The sequence below is a fragment of the Anopheles marshallii genome, chromosome 3, assembly GCF_943734725.1.
Source record: "Anopheles marshallii chromosome 3, idAnoMarsDA_429_01, whole genome shotgun sequence".
In the NCBI taxonomy this organism is placed as follows: Eukaryota; Metazoa; Arthropoda; class Insecta; order Diptera; family Culicidae; genus Anopheles; species Anopheles marshallii.
In genome coordinates this window covers 76,597,308-76,611,504 of record NC_071327.1, presented here as the reverse complement: position 1 = coordinate 76,611,504, position 14,197 = coordinate 76,597,308, and the positions used below count along the sequence as shown (strand labels likewise).

Here is a 14,197-nt window from a genome sequence, read left to right as displayed (position 1 = left end):
CAACCGACACGCCGGGCGCGTTGGTGTTTTATTAATTGTGATGCAGCCGTGTTGGATGCGATCGTATCGATCTGCATACTTCTGACGCTCTCGACTCCATTGCTTGATTGCAATGCTGTATGTTTGAATGCGTTGCTGAATCTTAAGCGAGGATAGTGTAATAAAATGATCACGATGCACCTTCCGTGCTGCTGCACTTACTGTCCCAATCCCTACTGCAATTGCGTCCAACAGCGGTGTGTCCATCGAGCGTCGCAACTCTGGTGGCAAACGGTGGCGGCAAAGATTTTTGGCGAACGATACAGAACGTATAAATAATAATTTTCTTCATCGCCGTAATAAATTTTGCTAATTTTTCCATGCTTTTGCTGCGGAGCGGTGTGGGTGAGTGCAGTGTAAATTGAAATTAAGACGAAAGATAAGGCACTAGCGGGAGGAAAAAAAGGTTAAGCGCATGCGTACATGGAACGGGCTACTGCAGCGAGCTCAAGCAGCGTGCTTGATCACGATTTGTACGGCAGCAAATGGCGTGTGCTCGATGGTAATGAGAGGTGGATGCGCTATTGCAAATAATAAATCACAGATCGCCACTATAGCTTTCCAAAACGACCTCATACTGGACACGGAAAAGAAAACCCGTGGTAGTAAAAGGACCCACACGAGCGATAATAAATAGAGCAAAATTAATATAGGAGCCTAACTAGGGGAGTCGCGGTTCGGACTATTGCTGGTGCATCTATTTTCTTCCGCACATGCATGCATGTACGCAAGAATTTCCGTGCTGCGAATATGTTTCCATGATTAGCCCTCGAGGGGCGTAAGGCGAGAGGGCACAGGGTGTGATCATAGACGCTGACAATAAAAAAAAAAAACCATCCCTTCTAGCCATTACACATGAATAAAGGCAAAGAGATAGCGAGAAAAAAGAAAGAAACGAACGGAACGATGCCATTAACCAGTCGGAACAGATTGCACATCGCCGTAAGGTGGCCGCCTACGAATCAACCACCAACATATGATGCTACATTTGCATTCCGCACACGACGTACGCGTTCGGATGCACTTCTGCGCAATGGGCTTTGACGAGCTGGTCAGATTCATAACGACTGCGCAATGGGCTTCCTTCATCATCCGCCCCAAACGCCGAAGGGCTCAATGTAAGACTTAGTAGCAAGACGGTGTACGACTTCCCTTCCGGCACGACACGGCATCCATGTGCCAAGAACCAAGAACCTCGCGAATAACTTACGCCACTGATTACAAAATATCAACGGTGTCATCCGTTTTTATCGCACCATTTGTTTGCAGTGATGGTCGGAAAATGGGCACTGAGAAGCGAATGTGTTACGCGACCGATACGCGTAGGTACTGTAAGCCCTTAAGGAGGGAAATGTTAAAAGAGTGTAGGTTTTTATGATGAAATTGATACGGTTGAATGGAAAATAAGCCACGGTGTGAGTGTGGTTACAGCATAATACATTTATGTTTGATAAACGTAATTTGAAGTGCTTAGGGGGAAGTGATTTCTCTTGGCGAATGGTACTTAATTAAAAGATAGACTCTTGATATATTGAGTTCCTTCAATTAGAACTGGAGAATCTGCTTAGAAATTCCAGAGATATATTGCTTAACATTAAACCTTTATATTATAACTAAATTTTGTGGGATATATGAACTTTTTTGATAAAAGTGTCCTCTATAAATATCTAAAAAATATTATCTAAAGTAAACTAAATTTGGTCTAAACTCGTCAAAAGTATCCCTCACATGACCCCAGCATTCTTCGTTAATATTGACCTCTCGAACATAAACTTCACGCCGGACTTGGGCGACTTCGGGAACAATTTGATGAAAATAGGGGAGAGAAGATCACCGATACGATAGGTTTCGACGGATCAGTCAAATTATTTATTATCTCAACTCCACGATAGGCAAATTTCCAGGGAACTTCATTGATCGGAACCAAAACCAGAACCATTTACTGCAAAACCCTAAGTTGATTGATCAGTGATTTATGTGTTCGGCTTCGTTTTATTTTGCTTAACCGCTCGAAATCCATAGCTTAAGTGTGCCAAATGATCTATTTTTTGCTCCATGTATTCTAACACTTCCGGCGACTCTGAAGAAGCGCATCGAGGTCCGTAGAAGCGATGGGTGAAATATTACGCTCGGCGGGAATTTGTGTGGCGGTGCTGATGTTTATCTTGCGTCCGGTTGCCTTTTGCCCTGGTAATGCGTTGAACCCACGCCTAGCGCGTATGCCCCATGACGTACGGTTTGTAGTAACTGCCCGATCTGTTATGAGCAATTACCGCCAGAGGAACGTAGGCAACAAAAAAATATTGCCCCCGATCTGGCCCCATACAAAATGGGATTAAAATTACCTCTACCGGATTGCTTTTGAACTCCCGAGTAAAAAACAGCTCCTATTCTTATCGATTTAGCGCAATCGGGTTCGAAAAGTCGAACAATCATCGCTGCTTGAAGTCGCTTGAACTACCCACAAAAAAAGGTACGGGCAGCGGGCAGTACCAACCATTTCACCAAGTATGGCACGTGTGGAGCGTGAACGAAAGCACTCCCCAACCAAACAGGCCGACGAAATTGAACGAGAAATAAATAAATAGACGTCGCGATAAGCGTCCGGGCAAACTCATCAACAGCTACAGAATAAGGTTCGGTAAGCGAGGAAAATGGTAACCTATTTACGGTGTTCCGACCGTGGCAAGCGCTTCAAAACAAATTCCTACTCAGCAACAGCACCGAAAGCCAACAAACTAATGAATTTATGGAACCAAAATAAGCGAGCACTTTGACCAGAATAATAGCACACGCGAGACGGGTGGGGTCGTCGAAGCAGAAACAGGTGCGCCCTTCTGCTGCTGCAGGGCAGGGTGCAGACACCATCGGCCGGGGTGATGTGGTGATTCATCATAAATTTATCGCGCTTCACTTTCCGCACCGTGCGCCCGGGAGGTGACCACGGTTGCAACGGGGAGCTTGGAAGTTGGAACGGTGCGTTGCGGTGAGTCCATTGTCTAAGATTAAGATTTGACATGAGCTCGCGCGCGCACGCTTACCCGGGGGGAAGAACACCTTCACCATATTGTACAACCGTGTCCGAGAGCAGGGCGAGAGCTCTATCTCGTCTTTTTTTTTTGTCTTTCCTTCCACGCAGAAGTGGAAAATCACAAGCGGTTCTAATTATTCTTCCTCACCTCATGCTCATGCTCAGGCGAGCGTGCGATATTGTAACACCGACTAGTCGACGAAGCCGCCAAACTTCGGCGAAAGGTTCGTGTCCCGCGGGAGCTTTAATGCCTACATAGAATAGCAGCCAGCAGCCCGGAACGGCACTAGCAACACCAACCAAACAGTACGGCATACCGGCAGACCGTGTTGGAATTGGAAATTGTAGAATTAATAAAGGGTACCTTACCGAGGTGAAGAACCATCTCGTGGTGATGGCTTTAGGGAAAGAGCTACACGACACGAAAAGCAAGAAATAAACATAACTCTGCGCTGTATCTCAAACGTACCGTGATGAAGAGCGGCCCGGCTATCCTCCAGCAACAGGCGGGGTGTCATGTCGCGGCACATCAGATGCACCAGCACCAGTCGGCCCTGCATCCGCTGGCGTAGCTCCGGTTCACCGAGCCACTGCAGGTAGATGCGGCCCTCGTCGCGAAACAGCCGAAACGGGACGTCGGTGTCGATCGGGTTGCGCAGCTCCGCCCAACCGTTGGTGGTAAGGTACTGGGCAGCCGACACCGCACACATCGGCATCTTGACACCTTTCAGCACAAACAAAATGTAACAAGAAAGCGATAAAAAAAGTAAACAATATGGGTGATTAGTTTGGTAAACAAGCAATAATCGTTATAATTAATGAAGCGCTATTAAAAGTAAAGAATGAAACAAACATTCGAAGTTAAATTGTATCAATTTGAGAAAAGAAAGGATACAAATACAAAGAACAAGTAGCAGCATAGCTTTATAAAATAAACAGTTGAAAATGGAAGTAAAATTAAAAACACAACCAAAATACAACAAAACAGAAATAGAAAACATACAGCATAAAGAAATAAACAAACTAAGAAGCAAATGGTATATTCCTTTGCTTTATTACCTCTCAATTATATTAATATGATGAAAGTATTCTATGCAATTTCATCCTTTTGTTGTTGTATGTTTCTTATTTGTGATTTGTTATGTATTATTTAAAACTTCTTAGTTTTCATTTTGTATGTTTTTTTGCTTTGTTTTTAATTTTTTATTTCATTATTAGTTTATTTTAGTACGAATTTAACTTCCAGTTTCGAAGTTAAATTTTTATTTGTTGTTTCACAATCTGTTTTACATTTAAATAGAAATGCCATAAAATGCAAGTTCTCTCGGTGCTTTATTGAGACATAAATTGGCTTCGATTCCGACAGATCCTAATTGAAAATACTTCGTTTGTTCGGTAAGAAGTCTGCGTAAAGGGCAATACCACCATTACTTAACTTTAATTCATGGTCCCCATGATCACGAGCGAAGTGAATCGAATTCTGTCACATACGAACACGCAAACACGTTAAATACCATTATTCGGCAGCAGCAAACAGTGTGCGACACAAACATCCGCCCCGTTTGAAGGTAATAAAAACGTGCCAGCGCACTTTCAAAATAATACCATACGACACATCGGGACGTGTGAAAATCGGCAATATTGATCGTCTGTTTTGTTTTGCTCTCCTTTTGATGCCAAGTATAATGCAATGGCAATTTTATTTCTACCATCGAATGCACTCTAGAAAGTACACTTTATCGGATGTTGGGAGTTGGAAACGCACTGTTCTGTGTGACTTTCGCTTATATTGCGCACCAACTTCTGCAAGAAAAAGTGTGCATTTTTTGGATCGTTTTTTTTTTCTTCGGATGGAATGCAATTTTGTGCACTGCCGGATCTCTTCTTATGCGATCGTAAAACAGTCAGACAAACACGGGTTCCACGCCAAACGTCTGCGTGCTTACGTTCATTATCGTTTTTATGAGTTCAATATAAGCTGGCGCTTTATTGAGCAACCTGTGTACGCAGTATGCTACAAAGGAGCTGAACGCATTAACCAGATTCAAACGAGAAAATTGAACAGGTTCCATTCGGGGTGAGTACAGTAATTTAGGGACAATTTCCCAAAGTTTGAACACATTCAATATCCTTAAACCTGTTTCGAATGTTTTTAATGAGTTGACGGCGGTTTTCATCCAGCCCACGCCTTTAATGCGCATGCGCGCGGTGTGGAAAGTTTGTAAACAATCTTCACACAATCTGGACGAATTCCGTTAGGTTGCGATCAGCCCGTCGGATTGATGCTGAAATATTCAACCCGCTCAAAAGCCACTTGAAACCAATCAAGGATCTTCAGGGTTCGATAGCGCGTTTTTTCTTTGCGCTTTCCTTTACAAACAACTTTTGTTGAGCGTCATTGTTTTGCGTTGGTTTTGTTCATGTCCCAGTAAGGTACCTCTACCATGCTGAAGTCTTCATTTGATCTACGAGACTCCACTTCGAGGGTATGCAGGAAAGAGGGTTTCAACTATCGAGTGCGGACACTTGACGGTTTAACCATTGTCAAGCGATAGCAACAAAAGGCGGGCGCGAAATTCTTAAGTGTCGTATCGCAACTTCTTCCTGTCGGTTTTGGAGATGAGCTAAACGGGAAGCGAATTCCACCTGACACGATACAACGGTTAAACTGCTCGGTGTCGGTGGCTTCATCAAACTGGAACCCTCCACGGGATCACCGCGAAAGGGAGACAGGGAGCGAGAGAGAGAGAGTAAGAAAGCTAACAGCACCAGAAGGAGTTGATGTACGGGTTTCTTGGCCTTTTTTATGTTTATCTCATCATTTCAAAACCATGACGGCACGTCTGGGCAGAGAGTTCTGTGCGATTATCACTGAACGATACGGGATGATTATTGCTATTATAGAATTACTGTTTTTTTCAGAGCGTTCGAGTCGAGAGCAGAAGGTTGTTATTATTTTATTAGTCGCTTCACGTTCTCCAAGCTGTCCCGTTTTGTTCGAGTTTTCACTCGAGTTGAAGTGAACGGCTCGAAGAAGGCCTCCCCCCCTCCCCCCTTTTGGGGCAAAGCATAAAGGGCGCTCGCTTTGTGGAGCTGATTTGCATTTGATCGCAACCAGATTTGATTTGTCTTTAGGTTGTAAACGGACTCATCCGAAGGGAAGTGCGTGTGTGTTTCTTATTTGTAGTCTCCTTTTTAGACCTCCAGATTTAATCTGGAGTGAGAAAAGGAACCTGTTCCTTTATCCTCAAGCATACACAAGCACACACTTTTAGCTGGCAAATTTTGCATTTCAACAATCAAATTTAGACCTAATTTGATTTCGCTGGTCTAGCGGCGTTACATTGTGATGTAGATTTTACCGGGACAAAACGAACGATCGAGACAATGGGCTAAAATCTACACACCTGGCATCACCGTTTCATCAGTGTGTTTTTTTCGGGGCAAATGAGCTTGAGCGAATCAATTTTTCGATGGATCCCAAATGTTTACTGACGCAGTGGCTTCGAACGATTCCGTGTGTGAGGATATAAATCATACCAACATTTTATGACGCACGTTTTGTGTGACCAGCTCGATGTTGGATCTCCAGAAATTACCAAAGAACTGTACCGGTTTGTGATAATCTTCTGAAACTTTCCAGCCTAGAATTTATGAACACAAACAAAATCCGTACCATTTCTAAACGGAATGTCCCCTCCTTCACATTAAAGTGTTGCAAACAACAACGCAACAACAAAACTGAAAAGAAAAGGGGAAAAAACGATCCACCCCAAAGTTGGGTGTAAAAATCAGGTTCTCGCGGATTGTTTTCCCCGTATTTGCGGATCCTTTTGATCAGTCCAAAAACTCAACTCACACAAAACTTTTAGCAGTTTATTGCACATGATCGTTTTATAGCGCTTCGGATCGATAAAGGGTTTTCATCGGGACGCTGTTCGCGACCGGCGCTAATTTATGTGCAGCAAGGCGAATTTTTAATCATACCCGAAGCAAAATAAATTTTTAATTATTTCAGCAGCGTGTTGTGATGCTGCTTTGAGATGCAATTTATGTTAGGGGATGTTTTTTCCCCCCCCGCTGTGTCATAAAGCGCATCTTTTTCTTTTCGTGCTATCGATACCTGCAAAAGGCTAATTTAATGGCTTGACGTGTTACTTTACGGTAAATTAGATACAGATGTAACTGAAGAAAGGTCAATAAAAGCACAACGCAATCGCGGGAAAGTTAAGACAATCAAGAGGCACTTTTTTACGCTTAATTTTCCTAACATCAACACATCACACCGCAATGTTAGATAACTGCAGTGGATGATCGATTGCTATTTGCAAGCTTTTGCTATATGGATGATTAGTGCTAATAGAGAGATTTTCTTTTTGTTCTAAAATCGAATGAGATTTGAGTGCAAAAAAAAACTGATTGCAATAAACATACAACATTGAAGGAGATTCTACATCCATTCGTCAGACTAGTGTGAATTGATTGTTCTTTAAATTATAATGATTGATTAATTATGAAACACGGAAGATATCGGAATTATTGAATAGCACTGCTGTTATTTGGTCTAATGGCCCAAATGAATAATTAATTTTGTTGAGACAAATCATCAAGAACCGCAAATTACAAACAAGCGATTCAAATTCGTAGAAATTTATATAAAAAAACAGCTTAATATATGCCAAATTTCGTCACTTGATGGTTTATATCACCATATTTCCCCACATTTCACTACCAAAAAAAACGAATTAATGTCCGATCCATCTCAGCTCACAGTTTAATGTTCTCGCACCGATGCAACGACTGACCATTAAAACACCGCTTCATGTCACCGGGACAGAAGCCTAAAACTGCATTCCGCGTAATTTTATGCGCATATGCGAAACAACGCACGCATACGACACGTTCCCGGCTACTGACCCACACTAATGGGGTCGTTCCCGGTGGGATACATTGTGTCCGGAGACAGGGCCACACAAATTTGTTTGCACTTCGCTCGTGCTATTCACCGGAGTGTGTGTCCTCATGTGCTCGCAAAACATAATGCTCAGAAGCAACAAATTTACCATGCGTTTGTCCTTCTTGTTTTTGTCCGATTCTTTTCATAATTCTCGAGCAAAGAGCATTTTTATTGTTTCGCTACCAAAGCACAGCACATGGCCACTATGTCACGCGTGTCTTCTCGAAACCGTCTCAATTCCGGGATGCATTCCCGGGCTATTACCGCGTATGCGTGCCACGCATGCGCGTAAGAGGGCAGCCAAGAGCAAACGGAATCGTTCCCGTCCGGTAAGTGTTTGTAACGGTGGCAACACCGTTTCGACTTGCGCACCGTCTCTGTGTGCCAATAGTGCACCGAGTGGAGCAACGAGAAGCAATCCAGCAAACACGCCATCGTTGACCACCCGAAAGGTAACAGCAGGCGGTGCATTGACACGCATCGCGTTCGACAAATTGCGCCACTTGACAGAAGGTTAAAAGTCTTGCATTTGTGCACAACACTTCGCACCTTCGCGAACAGGTGCGCTTCCCTGCGTGATCGTTAGAGAACACACCATTAGCAAATTTGTCTAAACATCTCAGACAACAGTAATGGGTGGTTGGGACGGGATGGAGTCCGCGCACCCGGATCAAGGTTCGTTTGTTTCGTGTTCTAACAAATCTTCGCCCATTTGAAAACCCCGCCAAAGCTCCCGGGAGCCTCTGCGTGAAAGCATCTCTTTTGTTGAACCCGGGGCGTAAAGTGAGGTGTAATAATTGTTTGCTAAATTAAAGCCAAGTGCCGTTGTACTGGTTTGTTGTTGAGTTGTTTTTTTACTTCATTCTTCAACCCTTAGCTTGATCGTAAGAGTTCAAGCAAGGGTCGAAGTGGAGATGGTACATTGGGAGAAAGAAAAAAAAATAAGCGAAAAGAATCTCCAACCGAGGATGGTTGGAAGAAGGTGATCGAAGATTAGGTGAGATCCTTTAGCAAAACTTACCGGGAAATCCAATCTCGCGACTCGGATGAACGATTTGGCCACGGTGAGGTAAAAAGACGAACGGTATCTTTTCCGAGCTTGATCCGCTGATGAACGGCGCAAGAGTGCATTCTGTATGGTGGATAAAAATGAGAAAGAAATACAAATGGTTAGAAATGTACAATTGCATGTTTAACAAAAAAAAAAAAAATATTTTTAAGATATAAGAGAAATAAAATAAATATATATAAGAACAAATCTGGCCGAACAACTTAAAAATATGATATTTTTCTTTATAAAACAAACTAACAAATGCAGAAAATCATTTGACATACAAACAAATAACATAAATAAAGGTCTTTACTATTTTTGTGAATTTACGTAACATACACTGGAATACTTTTTTGTTACATTGTTTTTGTCAAGATCATTAAAGTTTATGATCTAAACTCAAAAATATGAAAATATTCACAAATTATTAGAATGAATCGTTATCAAAAATCGATGAAATTGAGAAAATTATATCCAAATACTATAAAACATAAGAACAATGCAACAACCAAACTTAAAATATTGAGAGTTTTGGGGAAAAAAAACAAGTAAAATAGTTAAATATGACAAACAGCACAAAATTAGACATATAATAATTAATTCACGAACTAGAAACTTCCACCAGCAAAACTGAAGTGAGTAACTTGAAAAAGAAACAAAACAAAAGAAATGTGATTAAACTTAAGAAAAACGCTAGTCAACGAAGCATTATCATCATTCAAAGACAAACAAATAATAAATTTGAGCAAATGCGTTTGGTTTGAATTTATTTCAAACCACAGCATTAATATGCTTTTTTGTTTTGCTATGAAGTAGTTCCATACTTCGAATGTGAATTAAACATGGTCAAACACGCTCTGCTTACAATAACAAACGTCACCCCACCCTAACGAGTGGAGAATTTTCGGGAGACCCTAAAACTCTCGACCGTTTCAAAACGATTATAGTTCGTTTGTTAGTCTGGCTGCGTTATTTCGGCGTTCGACTACTTTCCATTTCATCGTCATTGTGACCAGCGTCCATCGTTAAAACCGCCGCAACTAAATATTGACCCCCGCGAAAGGCCACACCATGACCGGATTAAATAAAAACCAAACCTCAAAACCCGGAAGCCCGCGGCTGGCAAGTCACTCGAACGTTAGTCGCAGTGGGTTAAAGAGAGCGTCTGCTCTTTTGCCTTTTTCACCTTCACTGGAGCCATTTAATCAAATGAAATGTACATATTTTCATCATTCTATTTCGGTTCCTAAACTCTCATACTTTTCCAAGCACACAAACGCTAATATGCTGCACAAATAAAGCCGGATAGAGTGTGCTGGGAAGCGGGCAGTGAAAAAAAAAACTGCCAACCGGTAACGTTACTGACCCACGCAGGCTTACCCCCATCCGTTCGAACGCTAGCATTGGACCGATCCCGCCCCTCCCTAGCATGGTGGGAACTAATTTTCTCACACAAATTTGTTGCACGATGGCGCTGGCGGGAGCGATGAGTCGAAGTTGTCATCGGTGGGAAATATGGTAAGAAGGTTTGAAAGTGGAGCGAGTGGACGGCGAGTGGCGCGAAAATGCACAGCGAAAATGATGAGCAGAATGAAATTTCCAATGTAAACCAACTCTTACTAAACTACACCCAACGGGGCGGGGTGGGGATTGGAGGAATGGCGATGGTATACAACGGTGGAAGATCAACCCACGATCCGTTCCACTGGTTCATGCTAACGCGAAGCAGATCGCAGAGTGGATTGAATCCGGTACCGGTCGGGTTTGGAGGATTTCCGCGCGCACCGACGGTCGAATGCTGCCGCGAGCACCGATTTCGATGCGGTTCACGGTGAATTGAATAAATATCGACCGGGGGGTGGCGAGGCATGGAGAGAGGCGGAGGTTCACAGAGCCCCAGGTAAGTCCCGGGAAGTTGAACCCATCCCGGCACCTGGGTGGTACGGTTGTTTGCATAGCGATTTGGTGTAGCAAGCGAAACCCGCCCCAACCCGCCCCGAAGCAATGCGAGCTGGTTTCGATCATGTCAATTTTGAGTGAATCGTTGGGTTTTAATAGATCCGAATATTGGGTGTATGGTTGTGAAAGTGTCGTTTCGACCAGAGTGATGTGATTTCCGTCTAATGGAAAGTGCGGAATCGGTACGGGGCCGACCCTTGTGCAGCACGGGATAAAACATCCACTTGGCGCGGATGTGCAAATGCTTTTACACGAAACGGGTAAATAGAAACCGTGTTTGACACACATTTTATTAAACAATCACATACCAGATGCTAGACATCGGTGAATAAAGGTTTTTATTTTTTTATTGGTCGTTTATTTCCTAAAGGATAGCCTGGAAGTTATGTTTCAGCTTGAAAATGATTAACTTAAAAATAAGTACAAAAAATACAAATTGTTGGAACAATGAGGTACATCGATAATTTACGGCTCATACGGCTGCTGTTATAGTGCATACTGTTATACTAATATAACAAGTAGCAAAACAGCCTGAAACAGCTTAAAAAGCGATAATTTCAAATAAAGTTTACATTATTATTTTACATATTGCCACGATTAAATCTACTATCGTATTGAACATCACTGCAAATTTGCCCGCCAATAAAATTTCTACCACTCCATGCTACATAAACGCACAATAAATCTATTCCAATCAGCGCAATTGTTTGCGTAGTTTCTCCACTTTACTTTTCCAAACGTTTAATCCATTCACTCTCCTTCAAACAGAGTAAACCTTACCACTTCTGACAGAGCTCCGTAGCGGTCTGTGATATTACGAGTTAATTATTCACTGCCACGCGCACCAACAACAACAACAAAAACACACGGCAAACTGTCATACTAATGTCTTTCAGAAGTCACCTAACTTTCGGCCACTTTACACCAATAAAGTCCATTACCTTCATAACCTTAAACTTCACCCGTTGACTACCGCAGTCCGCTGATCGCTTTACGTTTTACGGTTGCCACCGGTTTGCGAAAGCAGTGCGAAATGATTGGCATTAATTTCGTACCTCATAAACAATGCTCTTGTTGCTTTTGTTGTTGTTTTTTTTGCCTTTATTTAGTTTAAACTGAAACCTTTGCCAAGATGCTTCCCGGGCTTTTGGCTGTTCATTTCACTGCCCAAAACCAACCACAGTGCACTGGAGAAGTACAGCGCAAAAAAAAAACTCGAATTAGATGAGATTTTTTTTTCTCTTCCGCACGCAGCTTGGACCAAATGTATATTTGGATTAATCACCGAATCTAGGCAAAAGAAAGCGCTAAATGCGTAGCAAAATCTCATTTCCTTGCCTGCCTTGCCCGGGTTACCCGAGGAGTTACCCGCAGCCAACGCCGCAAGACCAGCGCTCGTAAACGGGCTCGCTTTAATGAACATCGCGAAAGAACCGCTAGTTCGCACAACATCAGCCTTCCAGGTGTGGTTGGTTCTTCTCTCGGTCTGGAAGTGGCTGCAAGGGATTCCGGCAGGATGGACCTTATGGGATCTAACGCCCGGCAAAGTCAGCTGGGAGCAGCGTCCGACGAAGAGGTGAAACAAATGTGAAACCCGGCTTGTACTACATGCACCGAAATTTACGCTTCTCTGCATAATTAAGCCGTTTCTGTGGTGAATCTTCCGCCTACCGCACATACTCGGCTCGGCTAACGAGAAACCATGTTTGCCTCGGTTTTATTTCTAAGTCAATGGGACGGTAAGCGATGAATGTGGCATCGGTTGCAGCCGTCTAGTGTTGCCTAGCGTTACAAACTGTAGGCGCACGCACGTAAGTAAATGTTTCAGTTTTCAATTTTTGAACCACATTCCGGAGCTATATGGGTGAGAGATTCGGGAAGACTTGCAGGCGGGGTACAAAATTGAATTACTCCCGTAATGGTGCATGAAGATCGTTCCTGTTTTTTTTCTCTCGTACTACTGAACAATCGATTTACACTACCAAACGCGTTCAATGTATGGAGTTTTGGGGAGGAACATTATGTTTACACGACCGAAAGTGACCCAATTTCGGAGCACCAGTTTATTGTTGCGTTTGACAAAATTGGTCAGATGTGATTTCGTTACAAATGTTGCATTCGATGCTGCTGCGGCAGGAGGCTACACAACATACTCTACCTCCCCGTTTCATTGTACGCACGTAATCGATGCAAAATTGTTCCATTTCTCGGTTCTCAAACTCCCAGCGGGGAAGGTAATTTTGGGAATTGGGCCTCAATGGAGTGAAAAAAGTAAAATAAATGGCGTCAAAACATTTCGCCCTTTTTTCCCCCCGGAGATCAAACGGTTCGGCTAAAAGCTGGGCGTGGAGGGAACCCAATTTTTGCCCCTATTTTTATTTAATTTCATCGTTTGCCCACTTTACTGGCCCGTTGGAAGTAAGAAAAAAAAACAAGCAAGCCTCCCCCCAAAATAGCCGATGGTTTAATCATAACGCTTGGTGACTCTGAGCTTGATGATTTCTTTTTTCTGTGTGTGCGAGACACTGTGGAAAACGGCGCATATGGTCTAAATCGCAATAATCATTCAGAAAGTTAACACTTTAAATGGTTCAGCAAAGGGAGGAAAAGCTTTCGATAATAAATGTTTTCTCATGACCTGCAGGTTTGGCTTTTTTCTGTTTAGTTTTCTACTGTTGCAGCGCTTGTTTGAGAGCAACAAGAGAGCACTTGTTTGCGTGCGCATTTTATTCCTAATTCTTCCTTTCGAGAGAGAAAGAGCAGTTGCGTCTAGTTCCAGATGCACGATGGAAAACATTTATGGCACCTGGTAATCGTTGTTTTTGTGGTGGCTCCATCTTTGGAGATCTTGGATACCATCTTCTCTAAAGACGTACAGGAAAAAGCAAACAAGAATAAATCATTGAATCCAAAATATCCTTTGTTCTTCATTTAACCGCCTGTTGTAAAGTGGAAAGTACTCAAACCAGTTGAGTACTTCTGCCAACTGTGGACTTCCAAATCACCTGTCGATATAATTCGAAACACACTGGCGCTACCTACTTGAACCTCGTCAAATACTAACTGCCAAGGATTTCGTAATACGATCATCGATTTAATAAACGTGTGAAAACCTTCACCAGAGCACAGTGCCGTCTATTCTAGGGCTGCTGACGCACCT

At 42.8% G+C, this 14,197-nt stretch overlaps 1 protein-coding gene across 1 annotated transcript in view; it reads right to left on the bottom strand.

Moving 5' to 3' along the window:
* The window catches only part of LOC128711221 (uncharacterized), a 38,179-nt gene that overhangs the window by 12,693 nt on the left and 11,289 nt on the right, over positions 1 to 14,197 (bottom strand). Inside the window, exons 4-5 of the mRNA XM_053806087.1 lie at positions 9,049 to 9,159; positions 3,540 to 3,794 (exon numbers count right to left, since the gene is read on the bottom strand). Of these exons, the coding sequence (XP_053662062.1) occupies positions 3,540 to 3,794; positions 9,049 to 9,159 (366 nt within the window). The remainder of the gene's footprint in view (positions 1 to 3,539; positions 3,795 to 9,048; positions 9,160 to 14,197) is intronic.